Source organism: Mustela lutreola, chromosome 7 (assembly GCF_030435805.1).
Source record: "Mustela lutreola isolate mMusLut2 chromosome 7, mMusLut2.pri, whole genome shotgun sequence".
NCBI lineage: Eukaryota > Metazoa > Chordata > Mammalia > Carnivora > Mustelidae > Mustela > Mustela lutreola.
Window position 1 is genome coordinate 94,725,316 of NC_081296.1, and position 25,644 is coordinate 94,750,959.

The 25,644-nt window shown below is 39.9% G+C and overlaps 2 protein-coding genes across 5 annotated transcripts in view; one reads left to right on the plus strand and one right to left on the minus strand.

The window, feature by feature from the left end:
- GEMIN2 (gem nuclear organelle associated protein 2) overlaps nucleotides 1-3,957 on the plus strand; it is a 24,653-nt gene extending 20,696 nt beyond the window's left edge. The window contains exon 10 of one of the 3 annotated variants that reach the window (XM_059181967.1): nucleotides 291-1,056. In XM_059181967.1, coding sequence (XP_059037950.1) covers nucleotides 291-441 — 151 coding nt within the window. In that variant the 3' untranslated portion in view covers nucleotides 442-1,056. Of the gene's footprint in view, nucleotides 1-290; nucleotides 1,071-3,503 lie in introns of those variants that run through there. The other 2 variants (XM_059181969.1, XM_059181968.1) reach the window with 2 other exon arrangements.
- Nucleotides 1-25,042, minus strand: part of TRAPPC6B (trafficking protein particle complex subunit 6B) — a 26,060-nt gene extending 1,018 nt beyond the window's left edge. Inside the window, exons 1-6 of one of the 2 annotated variants that reach the window (XM_059181971.1) lie at nucleotides 24,652-25,040; nucleotides 15,666-15,733; nucleotides 14,829-14,946; nucleotides 12,463-12,546; nucleotides 10,568-10,661; nucleotides 7,397-8,642 (exon numbers count right to left, since the gene is read on the minus strand). In XM_059181971.1, the coding sequence (XP_059037954.1) occupies nucleotides 8,611-8,642; nucleotides 10,568-10,661; nucleotides 12,463-12,546; nucleotides 14,829-14,946; nucleotides 15,666-15,733; nucleotides 24,652-24,732 (477 nt within the window). In that variant the 5' untranslated portion in view covers nucleotides 24,733-25,040 and the 3' untranslated portion in view covers nucleotides 7,397-8,610. Of the gene's footprint in view, nucleotides 1-7,396; nucleotides 8,643-10,567; nucleotides 10,662-12,462; nucleotides 12,547-14,828; nucleotides 14,947-15,665; nucleotides 15,734-24,651 lie in introns of those variants that run through there. The other variant, XM_059181970.1, reaches the window with a different exon arrangement.
- Nucleotides 25,043-25,644: the final 602 nt, after the last annotated feature.

A 25,644-nucleotide genomic window follows, 5' to 3' on the forward strand; every position in this document is an offset into this window, starting at 1 on the left:
AATAACCAGATCCAGGCAGCCTTCCTAGAGCCAAGCCTTCTTGGTGGTTACTGATGCTAGGACTGACCACAGCCTCACACAGAGGTGTCTTACGTTAACCTGCCTACGGTCGCTCTGTGTAACACAGACTCTCCTCTGCACTCTATGCACATTACTATCCCTTACAGCAATAAGGGAGCTCACTCAGTGAGTCTAATGTGGCGGAGCCTGGCCTGGGAAGTTCTGTCCGTGCTTGGCACCATTTCCCATGAACACCCGTGTGAGGTCATGCCTTATCTCTACTACTACAGAGATCCTGAAGAGATTGAAAAGGAAGAGCAGGCCGCTGCTGAAAAGGCTGTGACCAAGGAAGACTTTCAGGGTGAATGGACTGCTCCAGCTCCTGACTTCACTGCAGTTCATCCTGAAGTCACAAATTGGTCACAGTTAGTTCCCTACTAAATGAAAACTGGAATGCTCAGCCAGCCACTGAAGACTAGCCTGTAGCTCCCATTGCTCAGGCCACTGAATGCATAGAAATACCCACGGAGCAGTCTTAAGCTGCTCTTCCACCAAGGCACACAAAATGGAAATAAGGTTGATGGAAAATAAGTAGGTGCTTAAAAAAAAAAAAACAAAAAAACCTAAAAAACAAACAAAAATACCCAAGTCAGGATCCAGGTGAAATGTACTCATTGCTTTTGTTTGATATGTCTCTTGAGTCTCCCCATCAGTTTCCTGGGTTTATCTCTTTGCTATTTATTTGTTGGGAAAAAAACCAGCCCTTTGACTTGTAAAATTTCCCATGTTTTGGTTTTGACAGCTATATTATCTTCATGTTGGTGTTTAATGTGTTCATTTATCCCCCATATTTTCTGTAAGCCGTTAGGTTGTCTTAAAGGCTTGATTATTGGGGTGCCTGGGTGCTTCAGTTGTTATGTGTTTTCCTTCAGCTCAGGTCATGATCCCAGGATGCTGGGATGGAGCCCCGCCTCGGGCTCCCTGCTAAGTGGGAAGCCTGCATCTCCTCTCCCACTCCCTCTGCTTGTGTTCCCTCTCTTGCAGTGTCTCTGTCAGATAAATGTTGTTTTTTTTTTTTAAGCTTTTATTTATTTATTTGACAGAGAGAGAAATCCCAAGTAGGCAGAGAGGGGCAGTGAGAGAAGGGGAAGCAAGCTTGCTGCTGAGAGAGAGAGAGCCCGATGCGGGGCTCGATCCCAGGACCCTGGGATCATGACCCGAGATGAAGGCAGAGGCTTAACCCACTGAGCCACCCAGGCGCCCCTCTGTCAGATAAATTTTTAAAATCTTCAAAAGGAAAAAAACTAAAGGCTTGATTATTATATATAGGGTTTTTTTTTTTTTTTTTTTTTTTTTTTTTGGTTTGGCAAGACTCCGTGGGTTGTGGTGTGCATATCAGGAGGCACATAATATCTGGTTGTCCCACTTCTAGTATGAAGTTGATCAATGCATTCAGGTAAAGGGATATTGCAGTCATTATTTTTGTTGATGCTCAGGTTGTTCCGTGTTTGGTCAGCAGGAACCCATCAGATCAGTTCCTACGCTTTTTGTTCTATATAACCCTGGTGGTCTTTTATAGCTTGCTTACTGTCAGGTATGTCAAGATGGTTCAAATGTATCTTAGACATTTCTGGCCCCAGATCTGGAATCAGTGTTTTTTCCCAGGAGTGCTTGTTCCTCTTTTAAAGTAGAAAATGACAGGGCGCCTGGGTGGCTCAGTGGGTTAAGCCACTGCCTTCGGCTCAGGTCATGGTCTCGGAGTCCTGGGATCAAGTCCCGCATCGGGCTCTCTGCTCAGCGGGGAGCCTGCTTCCTCCTCTCTCTCTCTCTCTCTCTGCCTGCCTCTCTGCTTATTTGTGATCTCTCTCTGTCAAATAAATAAATAAAATCTTTAAAAAAAAATAAAAATAAAAAATAAAGTAGAGGGGCGCCTGGGTGGCTCAGTGTGTTAAGCCGCTGCCTTTGGCTCAGGTCATGATCTCAGGGTCCTGGGATTGAGTCCTGCATCGGGCTCTCTGCTCAGCAGGGAGCCTGCTTCCTTCTCTCTCTCTCTGTCTGCCTCTCAGTGTACTTGTAATTTCTCTCTGTCAAATAAATAAATAAAATCTTTAAAAAAAAAAATAAAGTGGAAAATGGGGGGCACCTGAGTGGCTCAATGGGTTAAGCCTCTGCCTTCGGCTCAGGTCATGATCTCAGGGTCCTAGGATTGAGCCCAGGATCGGGGTGTCTGCTTGGCGGTGAGCCTGCTTCCCACTCTCTCTCTGCCTGCCTCTCTACTTGTGATCTCTCTCTGTCAAATAAATAAAATCTTAAAAAAAAAGTAGAAAATGGTATTTAGAGTCCACAATTTGGACATTAGGGAAGTTAGCGGTTACTAGGTTGGTCATTGCCTTTAGGCCTTTTGGATGACCAGAGGTAGGAAGTATGTGTTTCTTAGAAAGAGAAAAATGACATCATGACTTCAAATTTCATTTTCAGTTCTGATTTAAGATGACATGATTTTTCTTGAAGCTGTGTTTCTTTTTCCTCTGCTGAAATTCTGTTTTCTAGCATTAACAGTTACTGGCTTTTTCCTACAATAGGTACATAATAGTTTCAGAATAAATATACTAACAGTGTTACTGATAGTACAACTACTAAAATCAGTTTAAGAATTCTTTGCAGTTCTTTTGTCTCTGGTATATCTCACTAGGGACATATACCAGAACATCACATGTAAGATCACTTGAAATTATTCTCCTCTGTGGGGTTATGCCAACAGCCTGATAAAGATTCATTTGGTTGGGTTTGGGGATTTTTTTTTTTTTTTTCATTTAATCTTTTTTTATAATTGCATAAAATATTTACATTGTTCAAAGTTAAAATTTTAATTCAGGATGCATTTGAAATATTTTAGAACCCACCTTTATCCTCTCTAGCCTTTCTCTCTTCTGAAGTTTTCCATTTTATTAATTTTTGGTTTACCCTTCTATTTACTGTTTCTTTCTAAAAGTGTAAGTATAGATAAATATATCTGCATTCCTACACACCCTTACAAAAGGTAGCATAGTAAATATACTATTCTATACCTTGTTTTTTTCATTTAATAAATCCTAGAAATCACACTGTATAGCAGTATAGTTTCCTCATTTTTTAAAAAAGATTTTATTCATTTATTTGACAGAGACCACAAGTAGGCAGTGGCAGGGGCAGGGCGGTGGAGTGGATCAGGCTCCCTGCTGAGTAGAGAGCCTGATGTAGGGCTCACTCCCAAGACCCTGAGATCATGACCCGAGCTGAAGGCAGAAAATTATTAACCCACTGAGCCACCCAAGTGCCCCTCATTTCTTTTTATAAAAAAAGAGGCTTTTATAAAAAGCCTCAGTCTTCCACTATGTAGATGTACCATAGTTTAGTCAATGAGTGCCTTTATTGATGGATGTTTGGGCTGTTTGTGGTGTTTTGCTATTATAAGTAGTGCTGCTATTAATATTTTTAATATACATGAATTTTTTTTTTCCTAGGTATTTTGACCAACGTGATTTAGCTGATGAACCATCTTGATTTGGCTGGTCTCTCTGGGATAGAAGATACTTGTGATGAAGGCAGCCTGAGTCTGAGGATGTACATTGACAACTCAAGTTTAGAATTGAATCCTATCTTCAACATTATTTGAAGGGTCTTCATCTTAACCTGTGCATTTCAAGTTGACATTCAGAAGATATATTGATTTGAGTGTCTGAAGTATTCTTTTGAAAATCCCAGCCAGCCAGTTTATGACAGAACAGTTTAAAAAGTTTTCTATAATTACATGTTTTCAAAACAAATTCAGTGCCATTTATTGGTGAAGCATCCTGTAGAGAAACTGTATGATAAAATTTTAGAGATCATTGGTGCTTTATCATTGTTTCTTTACATATATACACATAAACTCTTATTGAAAATGTGTTTTGGTTATTAAAATCTTGTTTGACTCTTTTTTTTTTTTTAAGATTGTGTTTGTTTATTAAAGAGAGAGCATTGGGGCGCCTGAGTGGCTCAGTCTTTAAGCGTTTGCCTTCCCCTAAGGTCATAATCCCAGGGTCCTAGGATTGAGCCCCAGGTTCCCCGCGCAGTGGGAAGCCTGATTCTTCCTCCCCCCTCCCCCTGCTTGTGTTCCCTCTCTTGCTCTCTCTCCCTGTCAATTAAATGAATAAATAAAATCTAAATAAATAGAGTGCACAAACAGGGGGATTGGCAGAGCGAGAGAAGTGGACTCCCTGCTGAGCCACAGGGCAGTCGCTTAATGGACTGAGCCACCCAGGGGCCTCTTGTTTGACTCTTGAGCAAAACAAAAGACAATGAATAGATATCCTTAGAATTAAGATAATCTTAGTTAAATGGCAAATGTTTTTATAGTCAGCAACAAACTAATCAAATGTTTTCTCTTTAAGCTCAAACCTTTTTTTTTTTTTTAAAGATTTTATTTATTTATTTATTAGAGAGAGAGAGCAAGCACAGGCAAACAGAGTGGCAGGCAGAGGCAGAGGGCTAAGCAGGCTCCCTGCCGAGCAAGGAGCCTGATGTAGGACTCGATCCCAGGTTGCCGGGATCATGACCTGAGCCGAAGGCAGCCTCTTAACCAACTGAGCCACCCAGGCATTCCATCAATAATTTTTTTTTTTATTTGTCAGAGAGAGAGCACACATAAACAGGCAGAGTGGTAGGTAGAGGCAGAGAGAGAAGCAGGCTCCCTGCAGGGCAAGGAGCCTAAACATGGGACTCGATCCCAGGACCCTGGGATCATGGCCTGAGCCGAAGGCAGCAGCTTAACCAACTGAGCCACCCAGGTGTCCCAGCTCATTACTTTTCTAACTGCTTTATTACATAAAACTTTTTCTTAAATCATTTTCTGTTATACCCTAATAAGTCATCTGTTTTGTCTATCGATCTAGCTTATATCACTTAGAATTTTTCTATTTCTTTATCAGGCAGGAATGTTTTCTACTTTAACAGATGATTCACATAGCAACAGTTTTTATTTTTTATTTTTATTTATTTATATATATATATATTATATTTTTAAAGATTTTATTTATTTATTTGACAGAGATTACAGTTCTGGGATCAACTCCAGCATCCAGCTCCCTGCTCAGTGGGGAGTCTGCTTCCCTCTCCCACTGCCCCTCCCCACTGCTCATGTGCATGTGCACACTCTCAAAATCTTTTTTTTTAAGTTACGTTTTTTTGACATGGGGTGGATGGGGGGAACAAGCACAAGCAGGGGAAGCAGTAGGCAGAGGGAGAAACGGATTCCTCACTGAGCAAGGAGCCAGATGCAGGACTTGGATCATGATCTGAGCAGAAAGCACATGCTTAACTGAGCCACCCAGGTACCCCCTGCCAAATGGACAGATTCTGGTGACATCTCCAGTCCTAAGTCTTCTGATGAGGTTTGATCACTAGACCTGAGAGATCAAACTGTGTTATGGTTAGTAGAAGCCACTGACTAAACAGTTTATGTATGCAGTACACAGTATAGTTTTTTTTTTTAAGATTTTATTTATTTATTTGACAGAGATCACAAGTAGGCAGAGAGGCAGAGAGAGAGAGGGAAGCAGGCTCCCTACTGAGCAGAGAGCCCGATGTGGACCCTGATATGACCTGAGTGGAAGGCAGAGACTTAACCCACTGAACCATCCATGCGCCCCTAGTTTTTTCAGAGAGGGAGGAGGGTGGGGCAGAGGAAGGGAATCTTAAGCAGGTTCCATGCCCAGTGTGGAGCCTGACCCAGGGCTCGATCTCACAACCCCAAGATCATGACACGAGCTAAAGTCAAGTCAGACACCTAACCCACTGAGCCACCCCATCACAACCATACAATATAGTTTTCTCCCATCCAAGTACTAACCAGGCCCCGACCCTGCTTAGCTTCTGAGATCAGACGAGATCGGGTGCGTTCAGGGTGGTATGGCCGTAGACAGTATAGTTTTCTACTTTTGAAAAATATATCTCTTTAATAAAAAAAAAAAAAAAACACAAGTATGCTGTTCATTAAGCGGCCTTGAGAACTATAATTAAGATGAAATAATGCAATTATTGGAAACGGAGCAGGTCAAACTCATGATCCAGAAATCAAGAACATGTTCTTCACCTGAGCCAGCCAGGCGCCCCTTGCCAGTATTTTATTTTTATTTATTTATTTTTTGGCCTCTCACCTATATTTTAAATATATTGCCTTACTATAAAGTATTATTACATTTTAAAAATATTTTCATAACATCAGTACAACTGTTTCCTTTGTAGTGTTAATGTATTTTACTTGTGTATAAAAACATTGTGAGGGGTTCATAAACATCAATACACTACTGAATAGGCGTCCATGCACCCAAAACATTAAAAAAAAAAGAAAGAAAGAAAGAAAGAAACAAAACCTTATACAACAGAAACTCAGGAAATGAGTTTTCACCACTATCCTGTCTCATCCAAGGTATGGGGTCCTGAGAGTTTTCTCCAATATTCCTCCCAGTTTTCTCCAATATTCCTCCAAAGAACTCCTGCTTCAAAGAAAGGGTTATTATTCAAAAAGGGAAGTTTGGATGGGATTGATACAACTTTGTGCGAGAGTGGAGAAGCATTCCTTCTAGGCAGTCTATAGCTGATGACGCAGAGTCCCCCTTTTGAAAGAGAAAACAATGGCGTACCCGGTTCCTCAAGCATACTGGCTTAAGTACTTGATGATGTGTATCACTGGCTTGTCTTTTATGTAGTAAACAATCTCTTCTCTGTGGCACTGGGCATCCTGAGGTATAATAAATGCTCTCTGCTGATGACAGTCTCTATAATGCCTTTCTCCCTAATTCAAGGCCTCTACTAGGTGGCCTCCCAACTTCCGCTAGCTTCACACCTGTATCCTGCTCCCTACCAACTCTCAGCCGAGGTCACCCTGTGAAACTTAGGACTCAAAAAAACACAGCTTAAAAATCACTGATTTATCTTGATTTCTTACCTCAAATATAAATATCCTTATTGTGGCAAATGATTACTTTAAAACCTAAATAATATAAAGCTAAAAGTAAAAAATCTCCATCTACTTAAAATTTACTTTTAACTTTGCAGGCTGATATTCACAATCATGTATATTTATACATTATATCTGTAGTATCCTATAATAAACTTTTTTCTCTTAACATCAATTAACAGCATTCCATGCTCCTAAATAAATCCACGTAGATTTCCTCCTTTTCACCAGCTGCGCAGTGTTTTCTTTTATGTCAGTACCATAATTTAATCAAATGCCATCAGAGAACACGTAACTAGGGAAAATCCTTATACATACAAGTCTGCATACTAATTTTTCCCAGCTTGAGATATACTTGACATATAACATATTTTAAGCTTAAGGTGTACAGAAAGTAACAAAATACAGAACCAAAAGTAGATTGAACAAGTTAAGGAATTTATTATTTCATGTAACAAAAAGTTCAAAGGAAAAGCAGTTCCAGGATTGGGAATTCAGAAGCACAGTTAAGGTACTTTCTATCTCTGCACCCCACTATCCTTAATCTGATGGTTTTCATCTTTATGCCTGTCCTCTTGATTATCAAATGGAAGAGATGACAGATGTACAAGGTGAGCACTGACCCCAACCCACTGAGAAGATAGTGTCCAGTGAAAGTTGGTGTGCATAATCCAGTTATCCACCACCCCTCTGCTCAAGTTGGTGTGCCTAATCCAATTATCCACCTCTCTGCTCTTGCAAAATAGTAATTAGGGAATAAAGATAAGGATTTAGAACCTTCACCAGCCCTTCCACACATGGGGAGAGAAGCTGAAAGTCAAGACTGTAACAGCAGTAAGTATAAAATTCCTTCCTTAAATATGTAATATTCTTTGGCCCTGGAGTCACTGACTTCACACTTAAACTAATCTATATTTCACTTTTATTATATTAATGGAGCTCTCAAGGACCGAATTCTATTAAAGTAAAATTAAGGACAAAATTCTGTTAAAGTAAAATGAACTTTTTAAGCAATATAGGTGATTACATAGGATATATATATATCACACAAACACATAATACACGATGTATATAATAAAATCCTCATAGGCATAAAAATTCTTAATAGAAATAAATTATAATAAAATAAAAATTGTTTAGTGTCTGTTTGCTTTTCTTAAATAACTAAAACAAATTCATAAAGCAAAACCAAAATTTGTTCACTCTTACAGAAATGATTCTGATTGATGCATACTTTTCTTAATGCTAATTTATCAAACCCTGAGTTTTGCTTCTCTATCTGTTGTTAAATACATACCACTATAAACAAATAAGAATGTTTTAAAATAAGGGTCCTACACATTGGGATTTAGTTATTTGAAATCAGGTTTTTTCATTCTGAATAGTTTCAGTAAAATCTTGTGTTACAGTAGAATGTCTCCTTAGCTGCTTTAACAAGGTCTGTGTTAAATTAATAAAATACAACATTACTCCTGCTTAAGAGTGCATCTTTCATTACATAAGTTAGCAAATATCTTATATAAAATCAAATGCCCAATAATGTAATTAAATCATTGCTACTTGAAGTATTTTATACAGGAATAATTTATCTCTTTACACTGTTGAAGCCTTGCCTTGCTTTTCAGTATGTTTTATAGCTTCTGTATCATTACCTGAAATTTACCTAAGGGAAAAAAAAGAAAAGAAAAATCATTCCTGATTTTAGGTACAAAGAAAACAAGCCTAAACATCAATTTTCTGTGACATCAGAAAGTAGTTTCAATGAAGAAACCTGCTATGTCAAATAACTTTTCATAATACTCAAGTCAATTTCATTTTTATGAGATGATTATTTGTTTTGTGAATAGGTATCTTTGCTTCTCTTTGGGATTTCTACCTTTTAGGTATTTCACTGCCTATTATCATTGTGAATAGAAAGGAAATAGAGTAGGGGCGCCTGGGTGGCTCAGTGGATTGGGTCGCTGCCTTCAGCTCAGGTCATGATCTCAGGGTCCTGGGATTGAGTCCTGCATCGGGCTCTCTGCTCAGCAGGGAGCCTGCTTCCTCCTCTCTCTCTGCTTGCCTCTCTGCCTACTTGTGATCTCTCTCTGTCAAATAAATAAATAAAATTAAAAAAAAAGAAAGGAAATAGAGTGATGCTCAAGTCAATTTTATTCTTGGTTGGTAGTTTTGCTAAAAAAGATCTTTGGAAAGGAGTTTAGCAATAAAAGACTAGTTGGCTTTATCCTAGAAAACTGTTTTTTTTTTTTTTTTTAAAGATTTTATTTATTTATTTGACAGAGAGAGATCACAAGTAAGCAGAGAGAGAGAGGAGGAAGCAGAATCCCTGTGGAGCAGAGAGCCACATGCAGGGCTAGATCCCAGGACCCTGGGATCATGACCTGAGCCGAAGGCAGAGGCTTTAACCCACTGAGCCACCCAGATGCCCCTAGAAAACCGTTTTTAAAAAGACATTTTTAGGGGCGCCTGGGTGGCTCAGTGGGCTAAAGCCTCTGCTCTCGGCTCAGGTCATGATCTTAGGGTTCTGGGATCGGGCCCCACATCGGGCTCTCTTGCTCAGCAGGGAGCCTGCTTCCCTTTCTCTCTCTCTCTGCCTGCCTCTCTGCCTACTTGTGATCTCTGTCTGTCAAATAAGTAAATAAAATCCTTTAAAAAAAAAAGACTTTTAATGCTACAGGGAAATTTATTAAAAGAATAATGCAGAAAATTTCCTTAAAAAGTTAAGAACCACAGGGCACCTGGGTGGCTCAGCTGGTAGAGCATCTGACTCTTGGTTTCAGTTCAGGTCATAATCTCGGGGTTTTGGGATTAGGCCCTATGTCAGGCTCCGCACTGTACACAAAGTCCACTTGGGACTCTCTCTCCCTCTGCCCTTCCCCACCCCCAGAATAGATAAATCTTTAAGAATAAATACATAGGGACACTTGGGAGGCTCAGTTGGTTAAGCATCTGCCTTGGCTCAGGTCATGATCCCAGGGTCCTCGGCAGGGACTCTGCTTCTCCCTCTCCCTCTGCTTCTTCCCTCCCCCTGGCCAACCACTTATGCTCTATCACTCACTCTTGCTCTCTCTCACATAAATAAAAATAAATACACAAATATATAAAAGAATCACCACTTAAACTGTCTTATACATTTAGATTACTTTAGCACACCTTCTTAAATCACTGTCCATTATGAATTTAAAAATCATTGAATATTGGGACGCCTGGGTGGCTCAGTTGGTTAAGCCGCTGCCTTCAGCTCAGGTCATGATCCTAGCGTCCTGGGATCGAGTCCCACATCAGGCTCCTTGCTCCGCAGGGAGCCTGTTTCTCCCTCTGACTCTGCCTTCCACTCTGTCTGCCTGTGCTCGCTCTCGCTCGCTCTCTCTCTGACAAATAAATAAATAAAATCTTTGAAAAAAAAAAAAATCATTGAATATGAATAAAATATTCTACATATTACATTAAATGTTAACATTGATAAAAGTAAAACGAAATGGCTTTAGCATTTTAAATTTTCTCTAAGTTAACAAAACAAGCAGAAAAAGACCAGACTTGAAAAAATAATCACTAAAAACATTTTTAAGGAATGTGAATTCAACTTACAGGCTGGCATTGAAGACACTTCAGCCGTGACAATACTTTTTATCCCCAAGTTCGATAAGCCACCTCTTATTAAGCCACAGGTAAATGCTAAATACTGAAAGGAACAAAAATGTAAAGAATATTAAGAATTTACAAAGATAGCAATGCTATTGATAAATATGAGATTTAGTTAAGCCTTGCTATTAATAAGTCATTGCTGGGGCACTTGGGTGGTTCAATCAGTTAAGTATCTGCCTTTGGCTCAGGTCATGATCCCAGGGTTGAGCCCCACATCGGGCTCCCTGCTTAGCAGGGCGTCTGCTTCTCCCTCTGCCCTTCACCCAGCTTGTGCTTTCCCTCTTGCTCTCTCTCAAATAAAAATAAAAATACATAAATAGGGGCACCTGGGTGGCTCAATCGTTAAGTTCTGCCTTCAGCTTAGGGACATGATTCCAGGGTCCTGGAATTGAGCCCCACATTGGGATCCCTGCTTAGCAGGGAACCTGCTTCTCCCTCTCCCACTTTCCCTGCTTGTGTTCCCTCTCTCGCGGTCTCTGTCAAATAAATAAAAAAATAAAATCTTTTTTAAAAAATAAAACACTACTAAAAAAATAATACGTAGGGGCACCTGGGTGGCTCAGTGGGTTAAGCCTCTGCCTTCAGCTCAGGTCATGATCTCAGGGTCCTGGGATTAAGCCCCACATCAGGCTCTCTGTTCAACATGGAACCTGTCTCCCCCTCTCCCTCTGCCTGCCTCTCTGCCTACTTGTGATGGCTCTCTCTGTCAAATTAAAAAAAAAACAAACAAAAAACCCATAAAGTTAAGAATCACCACTTAAGTTGTCTTACATAATACAAACCCAAAAACACAGATACACTGAACACAAAACATGTATTCTTTGAAACAAATGTTAACAATATTAAAAAACTTTAATTAACTAAAGGAGATTGTAAATATAAACTGAGGTGAGCAATTTCACACAACTAACGCCAGTTTTATAAGCTAGACTATCTTTTCTGATATATCTATGCTATATTCAAGAATCTAACATTAACTTACATTTCAATGCCATTTGGTTACAGTGTTTCATTAGTCATCATAAACCTATTCAGCTAGAAGTTAATATAGACTATTTTAATATGATGAACACCTGTCTCCTATTTCATAGAAAAGAATTTAAACAGGAGCACCTGGATGGCTCAGTTGTTTATGCATCTGCCTTCCACTCAGGTAATGATACTGCATAGGGCTCTGTGCTATGCAGTGGAGAGTCTGCTTCTCCCTCTTCCCCTGCTCCTCCCCCACTTGTGCATGCTCTCTCTCTCTCAAATAAATAAAATCTTTATTCATTTATTTAGATTTTATTTATTTATTTGTCAGAGAGAGAAAGAGAGAGAGAGAGAGAACACAAGCAGGGGGAATGGCAGGCAGAGAGAGAGAAGCAGGTTCCCTGCTAAGCAAGGAGCCCAATTCAGGACTCCATCCCAGGACACTAAGATCATGACTGGAGCCAAAGGCAGACATTTAACCAACTGAGCCATGCAGGCATCCCATAAATAAAATCTTTAAAAACAAGAAAGAAAGAGAAGTGCTTAAACAAAAAAGAAAAACTTTAAAACCTATTTTAAACTCATAAGTCTGTTGTGGTTGGCATGTACTTTCCCTATGAAAACCCCAATCTTGGGGCACCTGGGTGGCTCAGTGGGTTAAGCCGCTGCCTTCGGCTCAGGTCATGATCTCAGGGTCCTGGGATAGAGCCCCGCATTGGGCTCTCTGCTCGGCAGGGAGCCTGCTTCCCCCTCTTTCTCTGCCTGCCTCTCTGCCTACTTGTGATCTTTCTATCTGTCAAATAAATAAATAAAATCTTTAAAAAAAAGAAAAAAAGAAAACCCCAATCTTCCACTCTGTTAAATACCTTAGATGCATGTTCTAAATACTGCTTTCCTGCAGACATCTGAGTAAGCAGACGAAATTTGTTGTCCTGAAGTACATAGATGCCCTGTTTCAAAAATAGAAAAAAACATCAAAAGTCAGTGTAGCCTGTAGTCCTTAAAAATTATTTATTCCCTTCAAATACAAATCTAAAGCACAATGAGATATCACCTCACACCAGTCAGAATGGCTAAAATTAACAAGTTAGGAAATGACAGATGCTGGTGAGGTTACGGAGAAGGGGGAACCTTCCTACACTGTTGGTGGGAATGCAAGCTGGTGCAACCATTCTGGAAAACAGCATGGAGGTTCCTCAAAATGTTGAAAATAGAACTACCCTATGACCCAGCAATTGCACTACTGGGTATTTACCCTAAAGATACAAACGTAGTGATCCGAAGGGGCACATGCACCCGAATGTTTATAGCAGCAATGTTCACAATAGCCAACTGTGGAAAGACCCTAGATGTCCATCAACAGATGAATGGATAAAGATGTGGTATATATACACAATGGAATACTATGCAGCCATCAAAAGAAATGAAATCTTGCCATTTGTGATGATGTGGATGGAATTAGAGGGTATCATGCTTAGCGAGATAAGTCAATTGGAGAAAGACAACTATCATATGATCTACCTGATATGAGGAAGTGGAGATGCAACATGGGGGGTTAAGGGGATAGGAGAAGAATAAATGAAACAAGATGGGATTGGGAAGGAGACAAACCATAAGTGACTCTTAATCTCACAAAACAAACTGAGGGTTGCTGGGGGGAGGGGGGTTGGGAGAAGGGGGGTGGGGTTATGGAGAATAGGGAGGGTATGTGCTTTGGTGAGTACTGTGAAGTGTGTAAACCTGGCGATTCACAGACCTGTACCCCTGGGGATAAAAATCTATTATATGTTTTTAAAAAAAAATTTTTTTTTAATGTTAAAAAAAATTATTTCTTCCCTTCAAAACAATTCAAGAGTTTTTTTAAGGTATTAAAACTCTCCTTTCCACTGGTCAAATTTCCTTAAATGAAGGAATTTTGCAGTGCTCAAGCTGAAGAGTTGTTCAGAACTTTCTAACAACAATATTTCTTGAATGCTTTAAGATACTCAAGATACAGGGGTGACTGGGTGACTCAGTTGGTTAAGCAACTGCCTTCAGCTCAGGTCATGATCCTAGAGTCCTGGGATCGAGCCCCACATTGGGCTCCCTGCTCAGAGGGAAGCCTGCTCTCCCCCTCCTACTCCCCTGCTTGTGTTCCCTCTCTTGCTGTGTGTCTCTCTCTGTGAAATAAATAAAATCTTTTTAAAAAAGTAAAAAAAAAAATTGTTACTGTAAGTTACAAAAAATTTTTAAAAAACTTAAAAAAAGAAGATATTAAAGATAAAAAGATGCATAAAATAGTTCCTATCCTTAAAAAACCCACAGTCTAGTGCAAAGGAATCAGAAATACATGTCCGGGTAGAATTAGCAGTTATATATTAGCTCCTATCTAGAAAGCCAATAATCAGTCACTTCTTCCCATTAGCATTTCAATATTTACAACGATATTGTTATATGAAAAACATTAAAGCTAGTGATAGCTATAAGATAAATTATTTTCATTTTCTAATCCTTAATCAAAATGCCAAATCCTCTAAATATTTCCTTGAGTTTCATAAAATAAAGTAAATCTACTTAGATGCATAATTTTCCATGTAATCTATTAAATCTTATATTAACAAATTATTTTAAGAGATTAATGACATCAACTAAATAATGCAAGAGTTACTTAAGAGTTAAATACGTGCAGGGTGCCTGGGTGGCTCCGTGGGTTAAGCCTCTGTCTTGGGCCCTGGGATCTAGGCCCGCATGGGGCTCTCTGCTCAGCAGGGAGCCTGTTTACCCCTCTCTCTCTCCCTGTCCCCCTGCCTACTTGTGATCTCTCCCTCTGTCAAGTAAATAAATAAAATCTTAAAAAAAAAAAAAAGTTAAATATGCTCTATAAATTAAACTTTAGCAATTACTCTAAAAACAAATGTGACATATCTGCGGTTCTGCAGAAAATTACCACCAAGTAATAATAACTAAGGAACCAAATCCTAAAACCTTTATTATTCTGACATTTGCTACTTTTTAAAACTTAAGTTATTTAATTAGGGAAAAAAAAACAGCTATCATTACCGATATTTGTCTCTTTGTTCTTATTCACTATATCCTATTACAGAAAAAAGTAATGATATATTAATAACATATAAAGGAAACATTTCAAAGTTGACTAGAAATTATTCTGTTTTATATATTAAATAAATGACTAAAATAGAACATTTATATTAAGTTAAAGGCTTAAAAAATAGGCCTTAAACTGTCTAAATACCTGATGATTTGTCCTTAGATTGTCGATTTGTTTCTTGAATACTGTAGTCCAAAAATCTTTACAAATGAACTTCATGATATCTAACTCATCCTTGAACCTCGCAGTATCTTTTGTAAACCTAAAAAAACCAACTGAAAGTAATTAGTATTTTTCCTCCAAAGAAAGCAGGAGGGTTATATTATTCACTAATTTTGAAATGCCAGAACAGAGTGAACATTTATTGACAGTTGTAAAGTGATAAGCACCAAGAAAAGAAGACCCCGTCTCAATTCACACTGTTATGTAATTATGGTGCTAAAATTAGTCTTAACAGTAAGCAGCAATTTTATGTACAATTCGTTCTAGCACATTAAGAAAAGGCTAAGCATAATCATGGTATTGTTATATAAAATATAACCAGATTCAGCTATTCAGATGAGAAAGGAATGCCTTATGAATTGATCTATAAATTACAAGATTACTAAACACATAAACACAGACTCTAAAGCATTTCCATCCCTTGCATTTAAACAGAAATCCATTCAGGTTAAAGAACCTACTAGACCTTAAGTAGAAAATGCAACAAGATTTTAGATAGTTGTTTCAGTACACCAAATTCTTTAGGAAAAAAGTCTAAAGTATACATATACATTTTCTTCAAATATTAAAACATGAAAGTTGGACAACAGAATTAAAATAGCATCAGACCTAAAAAGAAATTTTAATCCATGAATTAAAGAACAGAGAATAAATAAAATTTAGGAATTAAAGTATTTCAAATTTTATACAATCTTTTGAAATGGATCACCTTTGTTTATAACCTACCTGGAAGAAAATTTTCAAATCCATTCTGCTCACCTTTCTATCAATCCTTGTCCCACTCGAAACCCCATGTTTTCCAGCTTAGTAATACAGCGTCCATTTTCCTATTTTAAAAAATAATAGTTTGGAATATTTTTAGAATGCCAGAATGTCAATATTAAAAATTGTTATAAGATGTTGACTTAATGTAAGTAGTTACACTTTTTTTCACTAAAAATTTTTCTTTTTTTTTTTAAGATTTTATTTATTTGAGAGAGAGTGAGAAGAGACAAAGCATGAGCAGGAGGAGGGGTAGAGGGAGAGAGTGAGGGAGAAGGAGGAGCGGACTCTACCCCTGAGCCGGAAGACTGCTGCAGGGCTAAATCCCGGGACCTGAGATCATGACCTGAGCTAAAGGCAGATGCTTAACTGACTGAACCATGCAAGCACCCTCACTAAATTATTCTATGAAAAAGTAAATTATAAGTTATATTTGAGTTTTCTTAGTACTAGTCATTTCATAAGGCAACAAGGTAAACAGGGAACTGTTACTTACTACTTTTCAGAAATGCTAACCCCTTTTCCTAATTACTCCTGCTAACCTTCCCCCCCAGCCCTGGCCCATTTTCAACTATTCTCCCCTCAGTTGTAAAAATGAAGTCAAAGTACCACCTTTCCATCAGTCATTCCCTTTGGGAAGTCATTAAATTCTACTGTTCCTTGCTTTAAATGTCTCTTAGAGTCATCCAAACTTTCCTGTTCTCAGTGTCTTAACTAATGACCCCACCATCCTATGCCAGGAATCATGCAGTTGAGTTGGCTTGCTCTTTCTCTGACAATCTCATCTAGGCTTCAGACTTTAACTACTACCCATATGCTGAACTCTCAAAATCCTCTGGATCATCTACAAAGCCACCTATAATCCAGATTTCTCTATCTCGCATGGCTTCAACCTTAAACTCTTCTTCACTCACATGAGCTCTAGCAATACTAGTCTTGCTGTTCTTAAACATGCCAGGCATGCTCCAATCTCAGGTCTCCTGCACAGGCAGCTCTTCATTCAGATATCCAAATGACCAACACCCTTGTTCTAAGTATTCATTCACATGTCACCATCTCAGTGAGGCCCATTTTTTTTTCTTTCTTTTTTCAGGTGTACAATATAATCACCCAGCAATTCTATAGATTATTCGGTGCTTATCACAGTAAGTATATATATTTTTTAACATACAATGTATTATTTGTTTCAGGGTTACAGGTCTGTGATTCATCAGTCTTAGACAATTCACAGCACTCACCATAGCACATACCCTTCCCAGTGTCCAACACCCAGCCACCCCATCCCTCCCACTCCCCTCCATTCCAGCAACCCTCAGTTTGTTTCAGTATGGTTTATCTCCCTCTCTGGTTTCATCTTGTTTCATTTTTCCCTCCCTTCCCCTATGATCCTCTATATTGCTTCTCAAATTCCTCAGTGAGATCATATGATAATTGTCTTTCTCTGACTGACTTACTCTGCTTAGCATAAAACCCTCTAGTTCCATCCACATCATTACAAATGGCAAGATCTCATTTTTTTTAATGACTGCATAATATTCCATTGTGTAATACCACTTCTTCTTTATCCATTCATTTGTTAATGGACATCTACTATTCTTTCCGTAGTTTGGCTATTGTGGACATTGCTGCTATAAACACTGGAGTGCACATGCCCCTTTGGATCACTACATTTGTATTTTGGGGGTAGGTTGTATGATAGCTCTATTTTCAACTTTCTGAGGCACCTCCATACTATTAGCATATTCTTAATTATCTTTATGTATTTCACCCGTCCCCCACCCACCCACATCAGTGAGGCTCATTTTAACTACCTTCTTTAAAACTGCAACATTATTCCCCCTTTAGAAATTCTCTATTCCAGTGATTCTCAAAGTGTGCCCCAAGACCAGTAACATTAGCATCATGTACGAACTTGTAAAAAGTGCGAATTCTGAAACTCAATTTACTGAATCAGAAACTGTAGGTGTGGAGTTAGTAGTCTGTGTTTTAAGAAGACCTCTAAAGTAGGGTGCCTGGCTGGCTCAGTGGGTAGAGCATGCAACTCTTGATCTCTGGGTTGTAAATTCAAGACCCACATTGGATGTATAGATTACTTAAAAATAAAAAAAATTTTTTTTTTAAAAAAGCAGCCCCCTAAAAGTGATTCTGATGCCCTATCCCATTTCCCTGCTTAATTAGTCTCCAAAGAACATCTTTCACCATTTAACATACTATATACATTTTACTAATTTCACATCCCCACCCTCTGCTAGAATATAGCTCCAAAATGGCAGGGGTATTTATGTATTCTGAAGCTTATTAGGCTCCACTAAGTATATCATAAGCCTCATTATTTGGTTAACTTTCTTCTAAGGAACCATGTATTCTACTAATGAGGTTGTGACTACTAAATCTGTACATTTATAGTACAGACCTTATTGGACATAGCTATAGAGAAGTCCCACAGCCCCCTCAAATTAGGCATATTCAAAATGGTATTTGGGGCACCTGACTGGTTCAGTCAGTAAAGCATGCAACTCAATCCCAGGGTTTTAAGTCCAAACCCCACATTGGGTATAGAGATTATATAAAACCCTTAAAAAAATTAAATGAGGGGTGCCTGGGTGGCTCAGTCAATTAAGTAACCAACTCTTGGTTTTGGTTCAGGTTGTGGTCTCAGGGTCATGGGATCGATCCCTGTGTCTGGCTGGATGCTCAGATAAAGCTGACTTGAGAGTCTCTCCTTCTACCCATCCCAACCCTGGCTCCTATGAGTACACTTGTGTGTGCTCACACACACACACTCTCTCTCTCAAGAAAATAAATAAGTAAAAATTAAAAAAAAAAAAAGATATCATCTTAATTTCCTCAGCCTGTGCTGCCTCTAAAATTCCCTAAATTCATTAATGGCACCACCATCCACCTAGTTACTGCAACCAGGAAACTTCCATTTTCTTCACCTCTTTACTCCCAAACTTCCACATGCACTGCAGTTCTGTAGAGCCTATCATCTATACGCTCTCAAATCTACCTTCTTTTTCCATCCTTACTACTTAAGTTAGCCCTTCTCAATTCTCTCCTGGTTTCCAGTTAGAGCCTTCCAAATGATCTTCTTGTCTCTAGTTTTTTCTTCCTTTTATTTATTTCTTCTGTAATTCTGGCAAAGACTTTCTAAAAACTAAATCATGTTATTTCTCTACTGAACCTTTCAGCACCCTCTCCCTTTCTTCAAAATAAAGTTCAAACTCCTTACCATGGCAGTATGTGCTTTTCCTTAAATGATCCTGGCTAGTTAACCAGATTCACTAACAGCCACATATCCACTAACATTTCTCCTTCTACCACTCTGAAATTTCTGCAACTCCATAGTTCCATGCTTTCTTCTGCCACCTCACATATGGTGTATGGAACACCACATGCTGTTCCATACACAGTATATAGCCTTTATTTATTTTTTTTAAAGATTGTATTTATTGAGAGAGAGAAGGAGAAAGAGCATGAGCAGGTGAGAGGCAGAGGGAGAAGCTGATTCCCCACTAAGCAGGAAGCCTGATGCAGGGCTCAATTCCAGGACCCTGCAATCATGACCTGGGCCAAAGGCAGACACATAACTGACTGAGCCACCCAGGCGCCACTTTATTTATTTTTAAAGATTTATTTATTTAAGAGAGCAAGCATATGCGTGCAGTGGGAGAGGAAAAGGAACAGAGAGAATCTCAAGCGGACTCTCCACTAAGCATGGAGCCTGAGATGGGGGTTGATCTCGGGACCCTGAGATCATAACCAGAGCCAAAACCCAAAGTAGGACACCCAACAAACTTAGCCACCCAACAGACCATATCTGCTTTAAATTCAGCTCAAGTGTCATATCTCCTAAAAGCCTTCCTTGGCGCTCTTGTAGGCCCTATGCTGTCATAACACTCTGCACATAAATCTACTACTATACTTAGAATCATTTGTTTTTCTGTTATTCTCTAGTTCACTTCAAAATATGCTCAGGTGGGAAAAAAAATGCTCAGGTGGAATAAGTAACTCATCAGCCTTTGTGGAATCATCCAGGAGTATGTTGATTAGCAGGGAATAGGACTTTATGTAGACATTCTCAAATCCCAACTACTGATTACATGAGCTTTTAAATGATGCCCTTGTAAATATCTTCTGATGTTGCTACTTGTTCACTCACTTTGGTATCTGTGAATACTCACAAGTGGGTACCAAGTTTTTTAAAAAAATTAAACTTGAAAATATTTTATCTATTAACCTTTTAAAAAATCTATTCTCCTTAAATCGGTAAATGCCCAATTATTCAGTTTTTAAAGATTTAATTCCTCCTTAAGCATAGTTTGAAAATCATTGATTTGGAGGGTGAGAACACTGGTTCTTTTCTTTATTTCACCTCAAAACTTATGACTTCATCTCTTTGAAGATATATAAAAACCACTGTTTTATGTTAGGGTTATGTGACTTTCTTATACATTTATTTATTATGAAAAATCTGAAGTACACTTAAAGTAGAGACACTAATACAACAAAACCTCGAACACCTAAATTCCCAAATGAATTCTAATCAACACTGCCACTTTAATTTTTTAAAATTCTTTTTGCTTGGGGTGCCTGGGTGGCTCAGTGGGTTAGGGCCTCTGCCTTAGGCTCAGTCATGATCCCAGGGTCCTAGGATCGAGTCCCGCATTAGGCTCCCTGCTCAGCGGGGAGCCTGATTCCTCCTCTCTCTCTGCTTGTGATCTCTGTCAAGTAAATAAATAAAAAATCTTTTAAAAAAAAATTCTTTTTGCTTATATGCACTTTCAATTCCCCAGTGTAAACAAAGTACAATAAGAAAAATATTTTTTATTAAGTTCTAAAGATTAATTTTTAAGTAATCTCTACACCCAGTGTGGAGCTCAAACTTACAACCCAAAGATCAAGAGTTGCGCACTCAGTTGGGGCACCTGGGTGGCACAGAAGGTTAAGTGTCTACCTCTTAGTTTCAGCTCAGGGTTATGGGATAACACTCAGCATGGAATCCGTTTGAGTTTCTCTCTCCCTCTCCCACCCCTCCCCCACTCTCCCCCACTGCTCTAAGAAATAAACATCTTTAAAAAAAAAAGTGTCGCACGCTCTACCAACTGAGCCAGCCAGGCACTCCTAAAGTTATTTTTATTTATTTTATTTTTTTCAAAGATTTTATCTATTGGGGCACCTGGGTGGCTCAGTGGGTTAAAGCCTCTGCCCTCGGCTCAGGTCATGATTCCAGGGTCCTGGGATAGAGTCCCACATCGGGCTCTCTGCTCAGCAGGGAGCCTGCTTCCTCCTCTCTCTCTCTCTCTCTCTCTGCCTGCGTCTCTGCCTACTTGTGATCTCTGTCAAATAAATAAATAAAATCTTAAAAAAAAAAAGATTTTATCTATTAATTTGACAGAGAGCAGGAGAGAGAGGGAGAATACAAACAGGAGGACCAGCAGAGGGACAAGCAGGCTCCTCACCCAACAGGGAGCCCAATGTGAGGCTCCATCCTAGGACCCTGAGATCAAGATCGAAGGCAAAGGCAGATGCTTAACCAACTGAGCCATCCAGCACCCCGATCCAAAAGTTATTTTTAGATTAAATAATTCAAAACTTACAGATTTCCTTTCCCTTATATGACTAGCATATCTCTTTTTTTTTTTTTTTAAAGATTTTATTTATTTATTTGACAGAGAGAAATCACAAGTATATGGAGAGGCAGGCAGAGAAAGAGAGAGGGAAGCAGGCTCCCTGCTGAGCAGAGAGCCCGATGCGGGACTCAATCCCAGGACCCTGAGATCATGACCTGAGCCAAAGGCAGTGGCTTAACCCACTGAGCCACCCAGGCGCCCAACTAGCACATCTCTTAATATTATCAGTCATGATTACAACAGCTGTTTTAGTTTGTTTTCGTTAATCCACCGGAAAAAACAGGGATTGAAAAAAAGTTTTTCCAGGGTGAAAGTTGTAAGAGGGAAAGTAGAGAGAGGGGTGTAAAGAGAACTCATTGCACACATGATGGTGGGGGGGGGCAGGGGTTTAATAATAAAAGAGTGAAAGAGGTGCGTTACTCATTATTCTTTGGGAAAATGGTAAAGGGAAGGCTAACTTTGCTTAAACAATAAATGTCTGCTACTCATCACTTAGCATAGATGCTAAACATTAATAACTGTTGGTTCTTGATGATAATGAAGTCAAAAGCGTGTAACTTGGAAAAAGCTCTTTATTACAGGTGGGTCTGAATAAGAACCATTCAGTCCTTCATTTCCAATACTCTCCCGGGTATCTTTTTAGATTTTTTTTTTTTAAAAGATTTTATTTATTTGACAGACAGAGGTCACAATCAGGCAGAGAGGCAGGCAGAGAGAGAGGAGGAAGCAGGCTCCCTGCAGAGCAGAGAGTGCGGGGCTCGATCCGGACACTGGGATCATGACCTGAGCCGAAGGCAGAGGCTTTAATCCACTGAGCCACCCAGGTGCCCCTCCAATACTCTCCCTGGTATCTTTTTAATATCTCTGAATGCATCATGCTTTTCTGTCATAGACTGAACATGTCTCCCTCAAAATTCTTATTTTAAAATCCTAACCCCCAATGTGATAGTATTATTAAATAAGGGCCTTGGAAGGTGATTCTGTCATGAGGATAAAGCTGTTAAGAACAGGATAAATGCCACTATAAGAAAGACCCCAGAGAGCTAGTTAGCTCCTTTCCACCATGTGAACACACAGGCAAAAGACATCCATCTATGAACCGGGCAAAGGCCTTCATCAGACCAGAATCTGCTGGTGCCTTAATCTTGGACTCTTCAGCCTTCACAATTGTGAGAAATAAATTTCTGTTGTCCATAAGTCACCCACTCTATGGTGTTTTGTTATAGCAGCCTAATAGACTAATACACTATCCTTCTTGTGGTTTACACACGAGCAGAACCTTTCCCAGATTCCTACACACACCTCAGAAATCCAACATGTTCAAAATAATTCATTCTTAAAAAAAAAAATATTTTATTTATTTATTTGACAGAGATCACAAGTAGGCACAGAGGCAGGCAGAGAGAGGAAGGGAAGCAGGCTCCCCGCAGAGCGGAGAGCTCGACTCGAGGCTCGATCCCAAAACCCTGGGATCATGACCTGAGCTGAAGGCAGAGGCTTTAACCCACTGAGCCACCCAGGCGCCCCCAAATAATTCATTCTTTAAACTTTTTCAAAGATTTTATTTGAAAGAGCACGAGAGCAAGCACACATGCAGGTCTCTCTCTCTCTCTCTCTCTCTCACACACACACAAAGCAGAGGAGGGGCAGAGGGAAATAGACTCCCCACTGAGCAGGAAACCGGATGTGGGACTGAACCCTAGAATCATGCCTGAGCGGAAGGCAGACGCTTAACAAGCTGAGCCACCCAGTGCCCCAAAATAATTCATTATCTCTTTCTTCTATTTCCTCTCCATCCAAGACAGCTGCTCAACCTAAAAATCGGGATAATTTTCAATTCTCACTCCTATCCCTAACCAAGTCCTAGAGATTCTACCTCCTAACTTTCAAACCATTCTCTCCTTTTCGTTCTTAGTTCAGATCTTCATCATCTCCTGCCGACTCCTGAAATAATGAATCTTTCCACTCCAAGGATCTTCTCTCTCCAACCTAAACACTGGATTATCTTTCTAAAATGCAAATGGACCACATCATTCCCCTCTTTAAAATTCTCCACTGGGGCACATGGGTGGGCTCAGGCAGTTAAGTGTCCAACTCTTCATTTGGTTCAGGTCAAGACCTCAGGGTCATGAAACTGAGCCCCCACATATGGCTCTGCACTGTGTGGAGTCTGCTTAAGATTCTCTCCCGCCCCCCCCCCAGCTCGTGCTCTAGCTCTTAAAATAAAAACAAAAACAAAAACAAAAAAACACTCCCACTGCTAATGTCAAATTCTTTAATCATACAGCATACAGGGCTCCTTCCAGCTTCAGTTCTCAACATTTCTCACTCTCCATCCATTCAGTCTAGTCACAGTGAAATACTTAAGTATATTTAAATGCACTACCCCATTTCATACATACCCCTATGTCTTTACCTTTTCCTGAGATGCTTTCCCTCCCCCTACTGTCCACGCTCCTTGATCAACAGCATCATAGAGAGAGGGCTTCTGACTTGAGTATGACTTTGGAATATCCCATTATAATATTCATTAGAACTTCGTGACTTTATACCTAATTACCACCTAATACATTAATCATTCATTGACACCTATTTCCCAATGACTGTGAGGTGGGGGGGTTGATCTCATTTAGCACAATATCAGGCTCATAATAAACACTTAATAAATCAATATTTTCTGAATAAATGATGTTTCCCACAAATTCTAAGTAACTTCCTGGAGAATGGAGTCATTGTCTCATTACTATACCGCCAGCATGCAGAACTACCTCTGACTTATAATGGGCACTAAATAACTAATTTTTTAATTAAATTTGTTTCCTAATTATAGTAACGCCTGCAAACTTCCCTTTAATTTCAAATCGCATTACCCTTCTGTCTTAGAGGTGCGTGCAGTAATACTGATGATTATGATAGGAGGTGGGGGTAGTTTCACAACTCTGTCCAGTGGATGGCTCCGTAGTGCTGGAGTGACAGAATTAAGTAAGGGTGCCAAAACCAGGTGTGCAGTTAACCATGCCATAAGTCATGGTAGCGACAACGCTAAAAGTAAAAACATCTGGGACCTGCAGGAATCAGATATGAGAATGAGCCAAAAAAAAAAAAAAAAAAAAGTCAATATGCGAAAGTGAAAAGGATGAAAGACTGAAGAGAGCTGACAGATTTTAGGCGTAGGATACCTGGCAGTCGACAAGTTTGTCTACACCTCGGAGGGCCTTCGGGGGCGATAGGACAAGGGATGAAGTAAAGAACTGAGAGAAAACAAAGAATGTCACCGCAAAAGGACCTCAAGGGCTTTTGGTATATGCGCTGTCGAAGTGAGCATCTCAACGGCTTTTGGCAGCACTCACCACCTCCCCCTGCTCCGCGGACTTGTACACGCCAGACACCATCTCGTTATGGAGAAGCAAAAACAACGCCTCGTCCGCCATTTCCTGCTTAGTCTTCCAAACGCCGGGTTTCGGCTCGGGTTTGGGCCGGGCTCAAAGGTTCCGGCGAGCGCCTGAGCGATTTGGACGCCGGCTCCGCGACTCCTTCAGTCCACAGCCAGTTCCTGGTTGCTAGGAGACCGAAAAACTCGCTCCGCGTCCCCAAGCCTGGTACAAGCGTGAGTCCGGTACCGTGACGAGCCCACTCCAGGGCCACCAAGCCCTCAGGCCCAACAACACAATCTGACAGCAGCCGGAAACAAACAGAGCCAGCCGAGACCCTATCCGGCCCCTGGGCGGGGGGCGGAAAAACAACTTCCGGTCCCGTCTATCCCGGCCTTCCGCCAGCTCTATGGTCAAAGCATTACTTCTCTGGGGAAGGTTCCTCTCACAAATGACTTCGGGGAGCAAGGGCTGGAGTGTGAAGGAGTAAAATAAGACAAAGGAGCGCCTGCTGAAATGTGTGTTAACTAGCTATATGTTAGCACTGCCAAGAATTAGCTTCATCAAAGGCTTTCATTTCTGCCGTGTGTTCCTCAATAGGAAGAGTATAGAGAGTGAAGGAGTAAGTCATTTTTCAGGCTATGAAGTTTAGCTATATTAAGAAATTATCCCAATCCATTGTGGATTAAACCTGGGTATGCAAAAAAGATTTAGTCATTTTGGCCACCAAAAACTGGGAGTCAGGTATAAGAGTTAAGGGGGATGAAGTAAGCAAAGGGCAAGGTACATTTATTTATTTATTTATTTTTAAAAGATTTTATTTATTTATTTGACAGAGAGAGAGATCACAAATAGGCAGAGAGACAGACAGAGAGATGAGGAGAAGCAGGCTCCCTGCTGAGCAGAGAGCCCTATGCGGGACTCGACCCCAGGCCCCTGGGATCATGACCTGAGCCGAAGGTAGAGGCTTAA